At 38.1% G+C, this 15,050-nt stretch overlaps 1 protein-coding gene across 3 annotated transcripts in view; it reads right to left on the reverse strand.

Moving 5' to 3' along the window:
* Window positions 1-15,050, reverse strand: part of RABGAP1L (RAB GTPase activating protein 1 like) — a 674,356-nt gene that overhangs the window by 93,450 nt on the left and 565,856 nt on the right. Inside the window, exons 1-2 of one of the 3 annotated variants that reach the window (XM_077763329.1) lie at window positions 7,791-7,878; window positions 4,647-5,404 (exon numbers count right to left, since the gene is read on the reverse strand). The exons of the other annotated variants lie outside the window; for them this stretch is intronic. Coding sequence (XP_077619455.1) covers window positions 4,647-4,757 — 111 coding nt within the window. The 5' untranslated portion in view covers window positions 4,758-5,404; window positions 7,791-7,878. Of the gene's footprint in view, window positions 1-4,646; window positions 5,405-7,790; window positions 7,879-15,050 lie in introns of those variants that run through there. 3 annotated transcript variants of the gene reach the window in all.

A 15,050-nucleotide genomic window follows, 5' to 3' on the forward strand; every position in this document is an offset into this window, starting at 1 on the left:
AGTCACCTTTCTAAATGTTTCTGGAGCCATTTTGATTATCCTGGATTTTCACCTTACACACAATTTATGCTGTAGTTTAAAAGTTCTTGAGTTTTTCTAGTGGGGGCTCTAAGCTTTTGTTTAGTCTATCTTAGTAAATACAACACTGGCCTAGGTAATTTTCTAAAAGTAATGTCTACATCAAATATGGGGCTCGAACTCATGACCCCAAGCTCAAGAGTCAACTGTTCTACCAAATGAGCCAGCCAAGAGCCTAGGTAGTCTCCTATTGTGCGGGGGTGGGGAGGAGGGGAGAGAAGGGGAGAGGCGGAAAGAGACTATAAATGAAAGAAAGAGATCTGGAGGGCAAGAGGAGTTATGCTTGGCTTCCTTATCCTTTTTTCATGCCTGTGATGGTCTAAAGGCACCTGTATAAAGCAATTTGTGATTTGTTTGCATTAGTGTCCATTAAAAATATATTTTTTTAAACATTTATTTATTTTTGAGGACAGAGAGAGACAGAGTGTGTGCAGGGGACAGGCAGAGAGGGAGACACAGAATCGGAACCGAAGCAGGCTCCAGGCTCCAAGCCGTTAGCACATAGCCCAAAGCAGGGCTTGAACCATGAGATCATGACCTAAGCCGAAGTAGCTCAGTTGGATGCTTAGCTGGTGCCCCTGCATTACTGTTCATTTTTAAAGGATCAATGGGCTCTAGTCCTATTTTTCTAAGTGTGGCTTGAAGCATTTCTGGAGTCAATTTAGTGGTACATAACTAGCCACAAACAAAACAGGAAAAAAATTAAATACCTCACATGTAATAACAGTTAAGTATTGTTTAGTCAAATTTTCTTTTAGTCTTGTATGCATAATGGCTTGTATTTTTTACCACAAGTCTCCAGCAAAAATGTCAGAAAGCCACAGGGCTACTTATAAACAAGAAATGATTCAGTGTCCACACCAAAACCACCAAGCTTAATGATTTTTTTTTTTTTTACCATTTGAGGAATCAAGCTACCGTCCATTATGAAACAGTGTTCAATTACAGAAAAATATTTCATTAATCCTGTACTAAGAAAGCTTCTAAATATCCTTTCTAGTAGTCAACCTAAACCCAGAAGATTTTATATGGTAGCAAGAATGTAATTTGCTTCATAGTGCAGTAATAAATCAGACTGAGTAGTAGTTTATTTTATATTATAGAAAATCCAAGTATTCATTCATCCCTTTCATACAATTTATAGGGTTCATCTCAGCAAAGAATTTAATACAGAATCAAAAGTAAGTGATAAATATCTCACCTTAGCACAATTTTAATATGACTTTTCCACATGAACCAAAACCAGGTATGGGGCGCCTGGGTGGCTCAGTTGGTTCAGCATCCAACTTCAGCTCAGGTCATGATCTCATGGTCTGTGGGTTTGAGCCCTGCAGCGGGCTCTGTGCTCACAGCTCAGAGCCTAGAGCCTGCTTCGGATTCTGTGTCTCCCTCTTTCTCTGCCTCTCTCGGGCTCATGCTCTGTCTCTCTCTCTTGCTCTCTCAAAAATAAACATTAAAAAAAAATTTTTTTTCAAAACCAGGTATCACCTTCAAAAGATGGTACCAGTAAATTCTTTTAAAGTTTCAAATCTGACAAAACTAAATATCTCCAGAAAGTTGTATAATTAAATTCAACACCCCAACATCTATATTATTTAAAAATTTAGAACACAGAGCAGTGTTTGGTGTCTTTTTTTTTTTTAATGTTTATTTATTTTGGGGAGAGAGAGAGAGGCAGAGTGCGAGTTGGTAAGGAGCAGAGAGAGAGAGAGGGAGACACAGAATCTGAAGCAGGCTCCGAGTTCTAAGCTATCAGCACAGAACGTGATGCAGGGCTCGAACCCACGAACTGTGAGATCATGATCTGAAGTTGGACACTTAACTGACCGAGCCACCCAGGCAACCCTTTTTCGTGTTTATCCTACCTCTGAGGCTTTCCATATTAGTGACCAAATTTCATACCAAATACGCTCCAGGGTTAGGAGCAGAAATGTGTGTTGGGGGAGCTGAAGTTGCATCAAGGCATAACCTCTATCAACATACTGAATATTCATATAATTTACAAATGGAAGAATGTTTCCCAGTGAGCACATTACTATGAATTAATTCAGTTTCTCTGTGTCTCCTGTACATGTGCATGCGCACACACACCGATGGTCTATACTCACTGAGCTTAAGAGGCTCCGTATGACTCAGTCACTGCCTCCCTCCTCAGCCTCCTTTGTCCTCTAGACTGTGCCCCTTTACATCTGTTTTTGATTCTTCTTTTTTTAAGATTGCTCAGACCCATTAAGAGGATCCTAACAGGACTATCAAAAAGAAATGAAATAAAATTCTGAATTCTTTGGATAAGACTTCATGGTGAAATAGTGTGAATTTAATGGCTGAAATGAAGCTTAAGAGCTTATCCACAACCACTGATAGACTCTCTCCTGACTTGGTAAAATACTGTGGTTAACTAAGGGTTGCCATAATATCCACGTAATATATATAATTATAAAATAGAAGTTAAGGGGCACCTGGGTGGCTCAGTCAGTTAAGTGTCTGACATTGGCTCAGGTTATAATCTCACAGTTCATGGGTTCGAGCCCTGTGCCAGGCTCTGTGCTGACAGCTCAGAGCCTAGAGTCTGCTTTGGATTCTGGGTCTCCCTCTGTTTCTGCCCCTCCTCCTGCTCACGCTCTATCTCTCAAAATTGAATAAATGTTTAAAAAATCTTAAAATAGAAGACAAGAATGCAAAAGGCTTGATGTTTCTGTATTAATGAACACTTATATAACTATGTTATGTTGTATTTATTTGGCTTTGGGGGTCTAGCTGACATTTTTTTAAAGTTTATTTATTTATTTATTTGAGAGAGAGAGAAAAAGAGAGAGCGAGCGCACCCATGAGCACACCTGAGGGAGGACGAAGGGGCAGAGAGAGAGAGAGAGAGAGAGAGAGAGAGAGAGAATCCCAAGCAGGCCCCACGCTGACAGCACAGCATCCAACACAGGGTTCAATCCTATGGAACCGTGAGATCATGACCTGAGCTAAATCCAAGAGTTGGACCCACTTAACCGGCTGAGCCACCCAGGCAACCCAGGCCAGTTCACTTTTAAACTGCATCTACTGGGCACTTGGTAGGCTCAGTTGGAAGAGTGTGCAACTCTTGATCTTAGGGTCATGAGTTTGAGACCCATGTTGAGTGTAGAGATTACCTAAATAAACTAAACTTAAAAAAAATAAACTGCATCTATAAACTATCTAGATGCGCCTGGCGGGCGCATGTGACTCTTGATCTCAAGGTTGTGAGTTCAAGACCCACACTGGACATGAAGTCGACTTAAAAAAAATCTACAAAAGTGGGGAGAGTATAATGAATCCCTACTACTCATCTCTCAGTTTCAACAGTTACCAACACAGTCATATAGCTCCGTCCACATCACCAATCCCTCTACTGAATCATAAATATTTTTGAATCTTTACAGATACTTCATCTATAGTTACTTTTATATCTCTAAGTCATTATTTTTAACATAACTGTAATATCATTATTGCATAAAAATGAATAATCTTCTTAATATCATTAAGTATTTAATTGGTGGTCAATTATAGATGTTTTTTATAGTTTGTTCAAACAAGCATCTGAACAATAGCAATAGACTATATCTAATTAATATAACCCTTAAGTCTTTAAAAATCTACCGATGAGATTCCCTTTTATGTTTTCATTGCAATTTATTTATTTATTTATTTTTTCATTGCAATTTATTTTTTGAAGAAATTGCCAAAGTGTGTTTTTAGGATTCCTATGCCTTAAAATAAAGAATCAGGGTTTCATACTAGCAAGATAATGGTTATGATATAGTCTTTCATTCTGTTGCCTGTGATGAGTACTAGCAAATATAATGAATAAGGGGTTATTATGGCAAAAGTTAGGAAAGTCAGTATAAGAGGTATGCTTCACAACTGTCTTAAACTCCATAGCCATGATATGACATGTACATAGAAGAAACAACAAGCATTTGCAAGAAATTCATTTTCCTATTCTGCGAGGACATGCGCACCAAGACCCTTGGAGAATGGTTTAAAAAATTACAAATATTAAATCCAAACTAAAATTATACTAGGAGTTATTTTCATAATAGTTCTCAGTAATAATATAAACATTTTTAAAGTTACCTGACTTTTAGATCGTTCCACTGTGTTGATGTTAAGAGCCCACAGGTGAAATTGTTCCACCTCAAAGACTGAATCGTGTGTGTGTGTGTGTGTGTGTGTGTGTGTGCGCGAACGCGTGTAATGTAGGTGACCTTCACCTACATCTGTCATCACAGACATGCATACAAGGCAGACGCATGGGGCAAGGTGATATTTGGCACTATAAAACTCCTCTCTCGCCCTCACCAAATATGAAAGCATTAACTTAGGTGAGGTCAGGTTAGACTCCTAAATCACTTTAAATGCACTAGTAACATACAGTGTTTGGTGATGTAAATAAATCATTAAAAACCTGTAGACCTTTTTGGAGCCTGAACTCAAAGCCAACTCAAAGTTCTATTTAAATCCCCAGGAAGTGATGCCTCCATTGCTACAGGAGAACAGCTACCATGTTAGGAAAGGGCAGCGCGCAAGGGCCTACCTACCATCGATCGGGGCTTGCTGATGGCCACGAGGCTAGTGAGGAAGTCTTCATCGTGCAGCTGGCTGAAAACATGGGCGTCGTAGGCTACCATAATGGAGATCTCTTCCATCATCTTGCCAGCTGGCCTGTCCACAGCGGCAGCTGCTACCCCGGCTCCAGATCACACTATCCGGGGGGAAAAAAATCCTACCGCAGCTCAGTGCCAATGCCCACACCCACCTGTGAAGGGGTGGAGTATCAAAAATCCGCAAGGAAAAAAAGAAAAAGGAGGGGGAAAAAAAAGCAGCTGCTATCACTGGATTGCCTGGCCGTTCGGCCCCAGTAGAAAACTGAGGTCTCTTATCTGTGAAGGAAGTACACACTATAAACACCTTCTGTGTTCTTAACACAGCAGCTGGAAAGTTCGGTGTTGGGAAATCTTCTTTAAACTCCAAAAAGAGAAATGAAGAAAAGTTTTCTAACTGGAAATATCCTATTGCAAAAACAAGCAAAACAAAAGCCGCCCCCTCCCCCAAACTGATTTATGCTATGTTCTTGGTCATTAGGAACGTTTAAAGTTTGTCTTCTTACTTCAGTATCATTTATATCAAGAGTCTTCTTGGAAGAGAAGTGGATTTTCTTATGGCTTATTTTTTCACATTCACAGAAAATATATAGATGACAACCTTTAGTTTTTCAGAATTTATAGAATTCTTGGTGCAGTTAAAAATTATCTCCTGAAGTATGAAAAAAAGAGAGTCTTTTTCCCTTTGATTATTTCTGTTAAAAAAAAAGAAGCACCGAAATATAAAAATGAAATGGACTGCAATATCAATTAATAATCATTTCCCCTTCTCCCACTAAAACACCACGCAAATATTTTAAACAGAATTCCTGATTTGGTGAACTTTGGTTTCTGTTGTTTTTCAGAAAGCAACACAAAGGTCTCATTTCTAAACTTATGTTTTTCTCCCATAGATAAAAGTTCTCCTATTTAATTTTTAAACTTAGAGGTTTGTTGTTTAATTACCCTATTAGCAGGTAGTCATGAACTGGTGGCTTAACAGGCAGAAGTGTTTTACAGCTGGAGACCGTAAATGAACCTCAATGTGGCCTGATGAAAAAACTGAAAGCTGCCCATAATTATCATTACGAGGTTCCCTAAGTTACCAGGAAATACAGTGTATGCTAATTCCATGGAAAAACTTTAAGCAAATAAAAAGGGAGGAGAATAAAGCTCCTCCAAAAGTTGTTTTGCCAAAATGTCTAATTAAGCTATTACCTTCTCTGCTATTGCTAGATTATGACATTGCAGTACCATGAGAAATATTATTTGCTAAAAATCAATTTAGCAATGTTTGTCCATAATCAAAGCTAATGGTTGGAATTTTTAGTCCTCTTACCAATAGCATTGTTATGTTGTTTAATTGTTTGCTTTTTAGAAGACAAACAAAACTTGGAATGAGATTCATGGTGTCTATTTTCCCTTATTTTCCTGAAGTATCTTCACCTAGATTAACATGATTACTTAAATAGCACCCTGTTCCACTTAAATGTGATTAGGAGAGTTCTGCAATTACTATAGCATTCTAGATTAAACACACTCAAACTCACTTGCTCGCTCGCTCTCTCCCTCTCTCTCTCTCTCTCACACACACATACACACACACACGGAAGGGGATAAACACCTTATTGTTAGGAAACAGAAGTCTAAGAAGCTTATTTTAACAGAAAATGCAAGACTTTCAATAAATCTTCAAGATTAAAACAGCTTCAAACTGTGCTTGAACCTTGTTGGAGCCAGTAAAGCATTTTTACTTCATTTTTTTCCGACAATGCAGCTTTGTCTTTTAAGCTTTATTTTTGTTAAAAAGTTTCCCAGCACATTTATCTTAACGCCGACTAACTAGGTAAAAATTAAGTGATAATCAAGAGACAAGGTTTTATAAGACATGTGGGCAGTTCATACCTTTTAAATTCCTTTTTATCTTTTCAGAAGTGCTGTAAAAGATACTGTGAACCTCTTCGTGCATTCACTAGCACCAGAAGGTTTCAGATTTATCTTGCAGCACCATTTTCTAGATGCGAAAGCAATTCCTTTTGCTTTCATATTTTTCTGTGCTACAGTGACTCAGTGCTTCCACACTGATACCTGAATAAGGTGCGCTGACAAAGACACCTGTTGTGGAAGGTAAAGAAACTACTTCCCATCATGCCTTACTCCCCGCTGGCAACCGCCCAGTGCCAAAGGAGATTTATAACCGCATTTGAGCAGTTGCCTCTGCACCCCGGGAGAGCAATTCAGTGTAACAATAGGTAATCTTCTTGGTTAAGAAGAACACTCATAACCCAAGGAAGAAAAAAAAAAAAAAAGACCAGAAAAACAATACCAAACAGTTGAGGTGCTGTGTATTAAATTCATAAAACACTTAAGGGATCAGGGCTGTGAGAGTACAAAACAGCTTCAGAAACATAATCAAAAGCTGTAAAGATGGTTTTAAAACTACACAAACCAGCAGAAGCTAATGAATTTAAATAATTCAGTCCTTTTAGAATTCCACACAGGTTCTTAGGTAAATAGGTATTTCTTAAAGCTTCTGATTTATTACCTTCGAAAGACTTATCTAATTAGCCATAGTCAGTAGAATTATTAATAACATTTCATTTCTAAATCTAAGAGGTCCTCTATCAAAGCCACAACGCATGTATTTTCTAGAGTAAGGGTTCCCTAAGATAGACTTGCACCTTCATTTTTTTTTCACCCTTAAAACTGTCCACCATATCTGACTTTCAGAATGCAGGCAGGAAAATTACAATGTTTCTTTTCTCTCACAACTGAATGTGTATGTGTGGTCCCAACAAAAAGCACTTTTTGAAAACTGATGACCTATTTAAAAACCTATCTTGGAACTGGCCTCTTCTCTTCCTAAGACATTTTCTCTTGTAATACCCCAGCCCCCAAACTTCAGGGGCCATGTTACAGCTATGTTTACAGTCCCTTACTCTCTTGCAAGACGTCTTTCGTACTCTCTTGCCTACCCCCCTGTCCCCCAACCCCGTGAATCGATCCCACGGATCTCCCGGGGTCGTATGCGCTGAGCTCCTGCCTACTCTGCTTCACACCGCGCAGCTCCACTGAGAAAAGGCGTGGGCGTGGGGGAATTACCTGAGATCAAGGGGTGTAGCACCACTTGCTGCTAAAATTCACCAAGACAGGGTTGCATATCCAACGGCAGCAGAAAACAGGGCGTCAGTGGTAACCAATAGATGGTCGCCAGTTCAAGCAGGAACTAGCTAGCTGTCTGTCCCAGGGCAAGTCATTCAATCTCCCTAGGTTTCAATTTCCTCATGGTCATGTAAATTGAGAGGGATGGACTAGATCAGAGGTTTTCACGTGTGCTCAGAAACATTCCCAAGCTAAGTATCCAATGTCCCACTACTAAATAGGCTTATTTGGGGATTTGAAGGTGGAAATACCTTTTTCAGAATAAAAAACAAAAGGTAACATTAATCCCAGATGTTAAGGAAGTCCCCAGGGGGTTGCTATTCTGTGCCCCAACAAATGCAGTCTACTTTGTACCCTACTTTGGATTTTCCACATCAACTCTTTTGCCTATGAAGAGGATTCAATGACAGCGGTTTTAGTTTTTATTAGTTATTCCTTACAGTCTTTCAGTTTACAGACCAAACTGGCTACAAAGTAATTTTCAAAAGCCGCTCCAGATCTCATTAAAATTAGAAAATGTTAATGAATAATAAAAAATCTCTAATGATTTTTAAGTGCCACTTTAGATTTTACACAGGAAGATTTTACTCTGTTCCAACTGCCATTCTTTTAGGATTATTACTTTTTCACAAAAACATACGTGGGTCACACTGACTGAGTACGAGTTTAATAAACCACTCCTGGCCATCAGAGAACATCTGTTCTCGTGTGTCAAATTTAGGTACAGCCAAAACAAGAATCAAGAAAAACCTGAAGAAGATGCAAACTTTTTTTAAAAATTAATTTCTGTGTTCTCCCCAGATGCAGCAAAGTAGCTTTACGATGGCAATCATATTCAAATTGAAGGAGCAAATACATTAAGAACAGATAGCACACCATTAAAAAATGATTTCACCTCACACAAGTGGTTGTAAAGACTCTTTTCCCATGAGTTGAGTTCTATTTGTTGAACATTCTCATCACAAGGGCCATAAAATCAGGGTAAGATGGAGAGGAGGAGAAAAACACAAGGCAGAAATATGGTCTAGAGGGCAGAGGGGTCTTCTGCATCCTCCGTGGGCACAGGCGGAGCCCTGTGGACCCTCTTCTTCCCTCCCCAGTGGTGCCTGTCTAATCATTCCTGAACATCTTTACAGATGTTCCTGAATCTTGACGTTACCATTCCTGAAGTGTACAGGACTCAATTTTACGAGATCTTCACAAAATGTTCATGGCATTGACACGAGTAACTGTAAGAAAGACAAAACTCCACAAGAACTTTCTTAATCACCGAAAAACCAAGTTTCCAAGTAGGTGTCACACTTCAGAGTGCACCTTATAAAACTCAAGTGCTCGAAGTGGGGGAACAAGAAATAAAATGAGAATGAGAAGTCACAGAAGTATGAATAGAAGGAAGCTTTTCAGTATATTTCGGATTTCAGAACAGTCCAGTAACACATACTGAGTTTTTACAAAGGGGAAAAGAACAAAAAGTAAAAGTTAAAAAGCAAAAGTTTAGTGCTCTTTACAAACCATGCAAAGGTAAATCAAGAAAACCATTATTCTTGTGTCAAATTCCAGCCATTCAGCACATTATCATTTCTATCTTTCATAGCAATTGCTAGGCAAATACAAAACCCCAGAAAACACAGATTCGTAAGAAAAAGAAAATCCCCAGAGATAAAGGAAAAAAAAAACAAAACAGCGGGGCATAAATACTTGCCTAAGGGCTATACTGGGTATCTTACTTCCTCATTCGGATCTCACTACAAAGAATGTGGGTGAGGTAGAGTTCACAATGATCTGGCTTTTTACCTCACTTTTAACTCTAAAATCCACAGCCAACTGTTAAAATCAAGTCAACAGGCCCCAAATAGAGCCACTTATGTGAATGAAGCCTCATGTCGCCCAACAGACTTCATTAGAGTTTTGGCTCTCTCAGAAACTGAATCTCAAACCAGTCACTCCGAAATTACCTGATCAGCACTAGTTGGGTAATCTGCCTGATAGAACCCTTTGAAATAATCAATCTTCTTTTTTGCCTAGCGGAATTTCTTTGTTCCCGCTCCCTTCTGCCTCTGAAAGTCTTTGGTACAAACACCTCAGAGCTCCTTCCTATCTAGATTGGATGCTGTTCTGATCATAAATCATTAGAAAAAACCAATCAGATCTTTAACATTTACTTAGTTGAATTCTGTTTTTTAACACGACACATTCACTTCAACCTTACCTACCCCAGAATAAGTCCTTCTAGTGCCCAGGAAGGTTTCAGACACATCTACAAACAGGAGGAATGCCTCATCTTGTCTCATTTTGAGAATACACAACTCAATTGTAACTACAGATAAGGTTACCTTATTTTTAAAGCAAACAATTTTTAAAATTAAAAAGTGTTTTAAATTTTTAAAAAGTTTTACTAACAACCAAATCAAATCATCCCACAAGGCGAATGTTTCAGATTCTGTTTTTTTTTTTTTTTTAAACCAAGACCAGGAGGTAGTTTTAGGAACAGCAATAAAGAGCGAACTAGTTTTCATTCAGATGTTCATTTGTCTCAGGTTCTTCCAGCAAGCTGGGGCGTCCAGCCTGGAGAAGTCCCTTCCCGAGGGGCCCTCAGGTCCCTGCAGTAGATCACATACACACAGCTTGCAGTGGTGGACTTGGCTTAAATCCTACAGTTAATACTTGATGAATTTGCAATGGAGCAAAGGGGCGGGGGTGGGAAAGGAGAGAGAAAAGCAAACTAAGAAAAAACTCAACTCTAGAGAACAAACTGATGGCTCCCAGGTGGGAGGTGGGTGGGGGCTGGGTGACATAGGTGATGGGGATCAAGGAGTGCGCTTGTGATGAGCACCAGGTGATGTATGGACGTGTTGAATCACTATATTGTACACCTGAAACTAATATTACACTGTTAAATGGAACTTCAAAACTAAAAACAAAACAAAACAACCTTGATGGATTTGATGCTATGTGAATTATATCACAATTTTAAAAAACCAACAGAAAAAAGAGTGGGGGCTCCTGAGTAGCTCAGTCAGTTAAGTGTCCAACTCTTGATTTCAGCTCAGGTCATGATGTCACGGTCGTGAGATGGAGCCCCACGCCAGGCTCTTTGCCAAGCATGCGGCCTGCTGAAGATTCTCTCTCCCTCTCCCACTGCTCTTCCCCCACTCATGTGGACACGAGTGCAAGTGCATGCATGCATTCTCTCCCTAAAACAAATAAACAAAAAATCCAGTAGCATTTACTAAATGCCTGTAATGTGCATGGGGGGGGAGGCTTACAAAACTTTTACTACAGTAATATATAATCTAGTTATAATAATGACTAATATATCCTAAAAACTTTTAATGATAATAACAGCAACTAGTATTTAGTTAGCATTCACCATGTCCTAGACAGAGAATCTCATTCAATCTTCACAGCAAGTTGATGAGCTAGGAACTGTAATTATCTCTGCTTCTCCACTAAAGTGTGGAGAAGCTTAGTAATTTGACTCAATTTTCACAAAAAGAAATGGAGCTGATACGATTCAAAAACAAGTGTGTCTGGCTCCAAATTGCATGCCCTTCATCACTAGAGGACAATAAGGGAAGTAAGCAAGGCTAAACTGAGTATCAGCCAAGTGCCAGACACAACTGCTTTTCAAACACTGATATGTCCTTTTCACACACACACCGGCCCCAGAATACAATACACTATGTTTGTCCAGTAATGCAATTATAAGTGACTTTAGGATTGTAATAGTATAAGGTCTCTCTGCATTCAGGAAAGCCTGCGTGGAAGAGATGGATTGAATTTGGACAGGCAAATTGAAGTAACTTTTTTTACGGGGAACATAAAATAAACCTGGCCACAGTGGGGAACTGAAGATATTGGTTGGGTATAGTAGGAGGTAAGGTTTCAAAGGCAGATTTCAACTGGCCTGTGGTAGGTTTCAAATATCAGGTCAACAAATTTGGAAAATATGGTGTGTAGGCCAAGGGCAGTCACTGAAGACTACGCAGTTTCTGCCTTCCTAGCCTCCATTTTTGTCATTAGAGGAAGAACCTATAATGGTCAACGTGTAATGGTTAACACAAAGGCTTCAGAGTTCAGAATAACCTGGGGTAATTAATATCTGACTGTGCCACATACTAGCTCTGTGACTGTAAGTAGACTACATAAGCTGTCTTACCCTTGGTTTTCTCATCCACAAAATGAGAAAATAATAATAGTGCTATTATTATAAGGGATAATAAGGTAATGCATGTAAAAGCCCTTAGTAAGCTGCCTGGCTCTAGAAAGCATTTGATTAATGTTAGTTGCTGTTATTACCAATATTAAAAATTATGTCTGGAGGGGCAATCATTTGCTAAACCCCAAAAGAAAAAATGGAATTGTCACTTTCAGAATTTAGGTGTGTGTGTGGGGGTGGGGTATCCTCAGTAATCAAGAATACAAATGTCTCCATTTTCTATTTCCTTATCCAATTAATAAAAATCCAGGAGAAATAAATAGAAGATGTCACACAACTCAAATCCTCTACCAGTTTCCCCTAAGCAATTAAATCTTTCTACATGTTGCTTTGTTTGGGAGCAATCTGGTAATTTCCACGTGTCCTTCTGTCAGAAATAATTGAGACAGGTTAGAGGACATAAAAGGTTGATAATGTGTGTGTGTGGAGTCTCCTGTAGTTTAGCTGCCTCTCCAGTTTCCTGACGACAATGCAGAGTTTAATCAATTACCTCTTATTAAATTAAGCAATTGTGACAAGAACAGGGAACAAAGAGAGCATTTGTTGTATACCAATATTCATCTGTTGTAACCTGATCAACAAAACACTGTTACTATGGGTTAACATGTGGAAATTACAATCCTCCTTTATAATTGAATTACAACAAGATTTTCCATGGTTCATTGGTATCTTAGAGTCAAAAGAAATACTCTATACAATTGTTTAGAGTAACAGCTCATCTGGAATCTTAGACCTGACTGAAAAAACTGTTAATCCATTTCATCTCAAAGATATCAACTGAGTTGGAGTAAGAGGAGTAAAGGGGAAAGGGGGAGAGAAGTAGCACATATTTAACACCTACTGTGCTTGAATGGACCTTTAACTATACTCTCTTGTAGTTTTTTTACAACAATACTATGAAGCTGGTTTTGTTATCCCTATTTTATAGAAGAGTAAAACCACTGTCCTATACGTATACGTAATTAAAGGTCACTAGTAAATCAGACCCATGATTAAAACTGAAATATGTGGTTACAAAGGCTCTGTGTACCTCCTCCAAGTCCCCAACAGGTTCATTATAAGATGAATTCAAGAAAGAAAAAAATAAACTCAATTTGCAGATCCTGAAATAGAAGCTTTAAAATTTTCAAAGCTGAACTTTGTAGCGCTCTTCTCTTAGTAATTCACTTTTACATTTTTTTAAGCAAGATCTATGCCCCACGTGGGGCTTGAACTCAGGACCCTGAGATCAAGAGTTGCACTGACTGAGCCAGCCAGGCACCCCTCTTAGTATTTTGCTTTTAATATTATATCATTGTATATTGAAAATAGGAACTAAAAATTCATTTTCCATCTAACAGTATTATTTATAAAGCATTTGCAAACAAAGAAAAAGAAAACTGAAGGGCAGCTACTGACAAGGGCTATGCCGTATTAGTCTTCTACAATAGGAAATAGCTCCTGGATTGAATGATCTGCCGATAGCAGCTTCCATGTTGTTAAAAATAGGCATTTTGTTTGTTTTAAGAGTAACAGTGAATTGCTTAGTTGGCTAGTAGAAAAGTAATAGAAAGGTCTTCATATTTTTGTTTTTTAACAGTGGTCTTACTAGCAGTGGTGGCAATTTCACTGATTCAACAAGAATTTCATTTTTATTTATTTCTTCTTAAAGATTTTACTTTTAAGTAATCTCTATACCCAAAGTAGGGCTTGAACTTAAAACCCTGAGATCAAGAGTCACATGCTCTACTGACTGAGCCAGCCAGAGGCCCCAAGAATTTATTTTTTATGTTCAATCTAAAGTATTTTCCCAACAAGTCCCAAAAAACCTGAAATGGTTTAAGAACGGTCATAAAGTATCTTCATAAAGAATCTCTCTCCAATATCATGATTTTTATTTTTTTAACTAAAAATAGCTAACATACTCATGTGTTACTCTTTAAAGACAACAGAAGTTAAGAGAGACTATTGGTGTCTACAAGGCGGCCCAAAGGTTAACTTTTAGTTACAAATTATAAGGACAACCTTTAGGCCTAAGGACATACAGTCTACGATGCATCCTTATTTAAAAATGTCTGTTTGAGGGGTGCCTGGCTGGCTCAGTCAGCAGGGCATGGGACTCTTGATCTCAGGATTGTGAGTTCAAGCCCCACATTCGGTGTAGAGATTACTTGAAAAAAAAATCTTTAAAAATAAAAAAAGTTAAAAAATTAAAATGTCTGTTTGAGACAACTGGTTTGTGGAGAATTTTAAGCATGCGATATAATACCAGATTATGATTGGTAATACTAAACGCCCAACAGTTAACCATTATGAAAATGATGCTAAATCAACAATCACTATAACAAGCTGAGACTTGGGGAATGTGTATCTATTAGCAAATCTGTATAAATGATCAGACTGTAAAACTGAATATAAATCTGTATTAAATATTGATTTGTGGGAAATTTCAATTTATGTAAAAAGAATGCCTTTTGCTTCTCCTAACAGTCATCTAGTTCTCTGACACTTCACTACTTACTAGTATCTATACTCCAGAGCACAAAAACAGGGAATGAAGAAAAAATTCTCATTAGTGATTAACTGGTAGATGTAATTTCTGATCATCTCTGTCAAATGACTATGCTAGAACAAGTTAAAATCAAGAGCTAAAATAAAGTTTCAGTATTTGAAAATTTCTATACTTGACAATTAAATGTTTTATACATACTTCCTATCTTCTTCTGCATGTATAGGGGAGAGCTGTCTGAAGGAATGTTCTAGGAAACTGCCCCATGAGGTTGACTAAACAAAAAATTCACATTAGGCAAGAAGTTCTGGTATTAAACTTTATAAAAAATAAAATGAATTTTTCCATCATCTGCACTTGCCACACAAAATTAAAGCATTTGTAAGTGGCTGTTTTCCTTAACTATTTTATTCACTATCAACAAAACTGGTGAATTTCTTTTTGCTTTTAAGCCGGTTTTTAAATTTCAATAGTAACATTTTGTCTTTCCCTT

This window comes from Crocuta crocuta, unplaced genomic scaffold (assembly GCF_008692635.1).
Source record: "Crocuta crocuta isolate KB4526 unplaced genomic scaffold, BGI_CrCroc_1.0 scaffold3, whole genome shotgun sequence".
NCBI classification, from domain to species: Eukaryota; Metazoa; Chordata; class Mammalia; order Carnivora; family Hyaenidae; genus Crocuta; species Crocuta crocuta.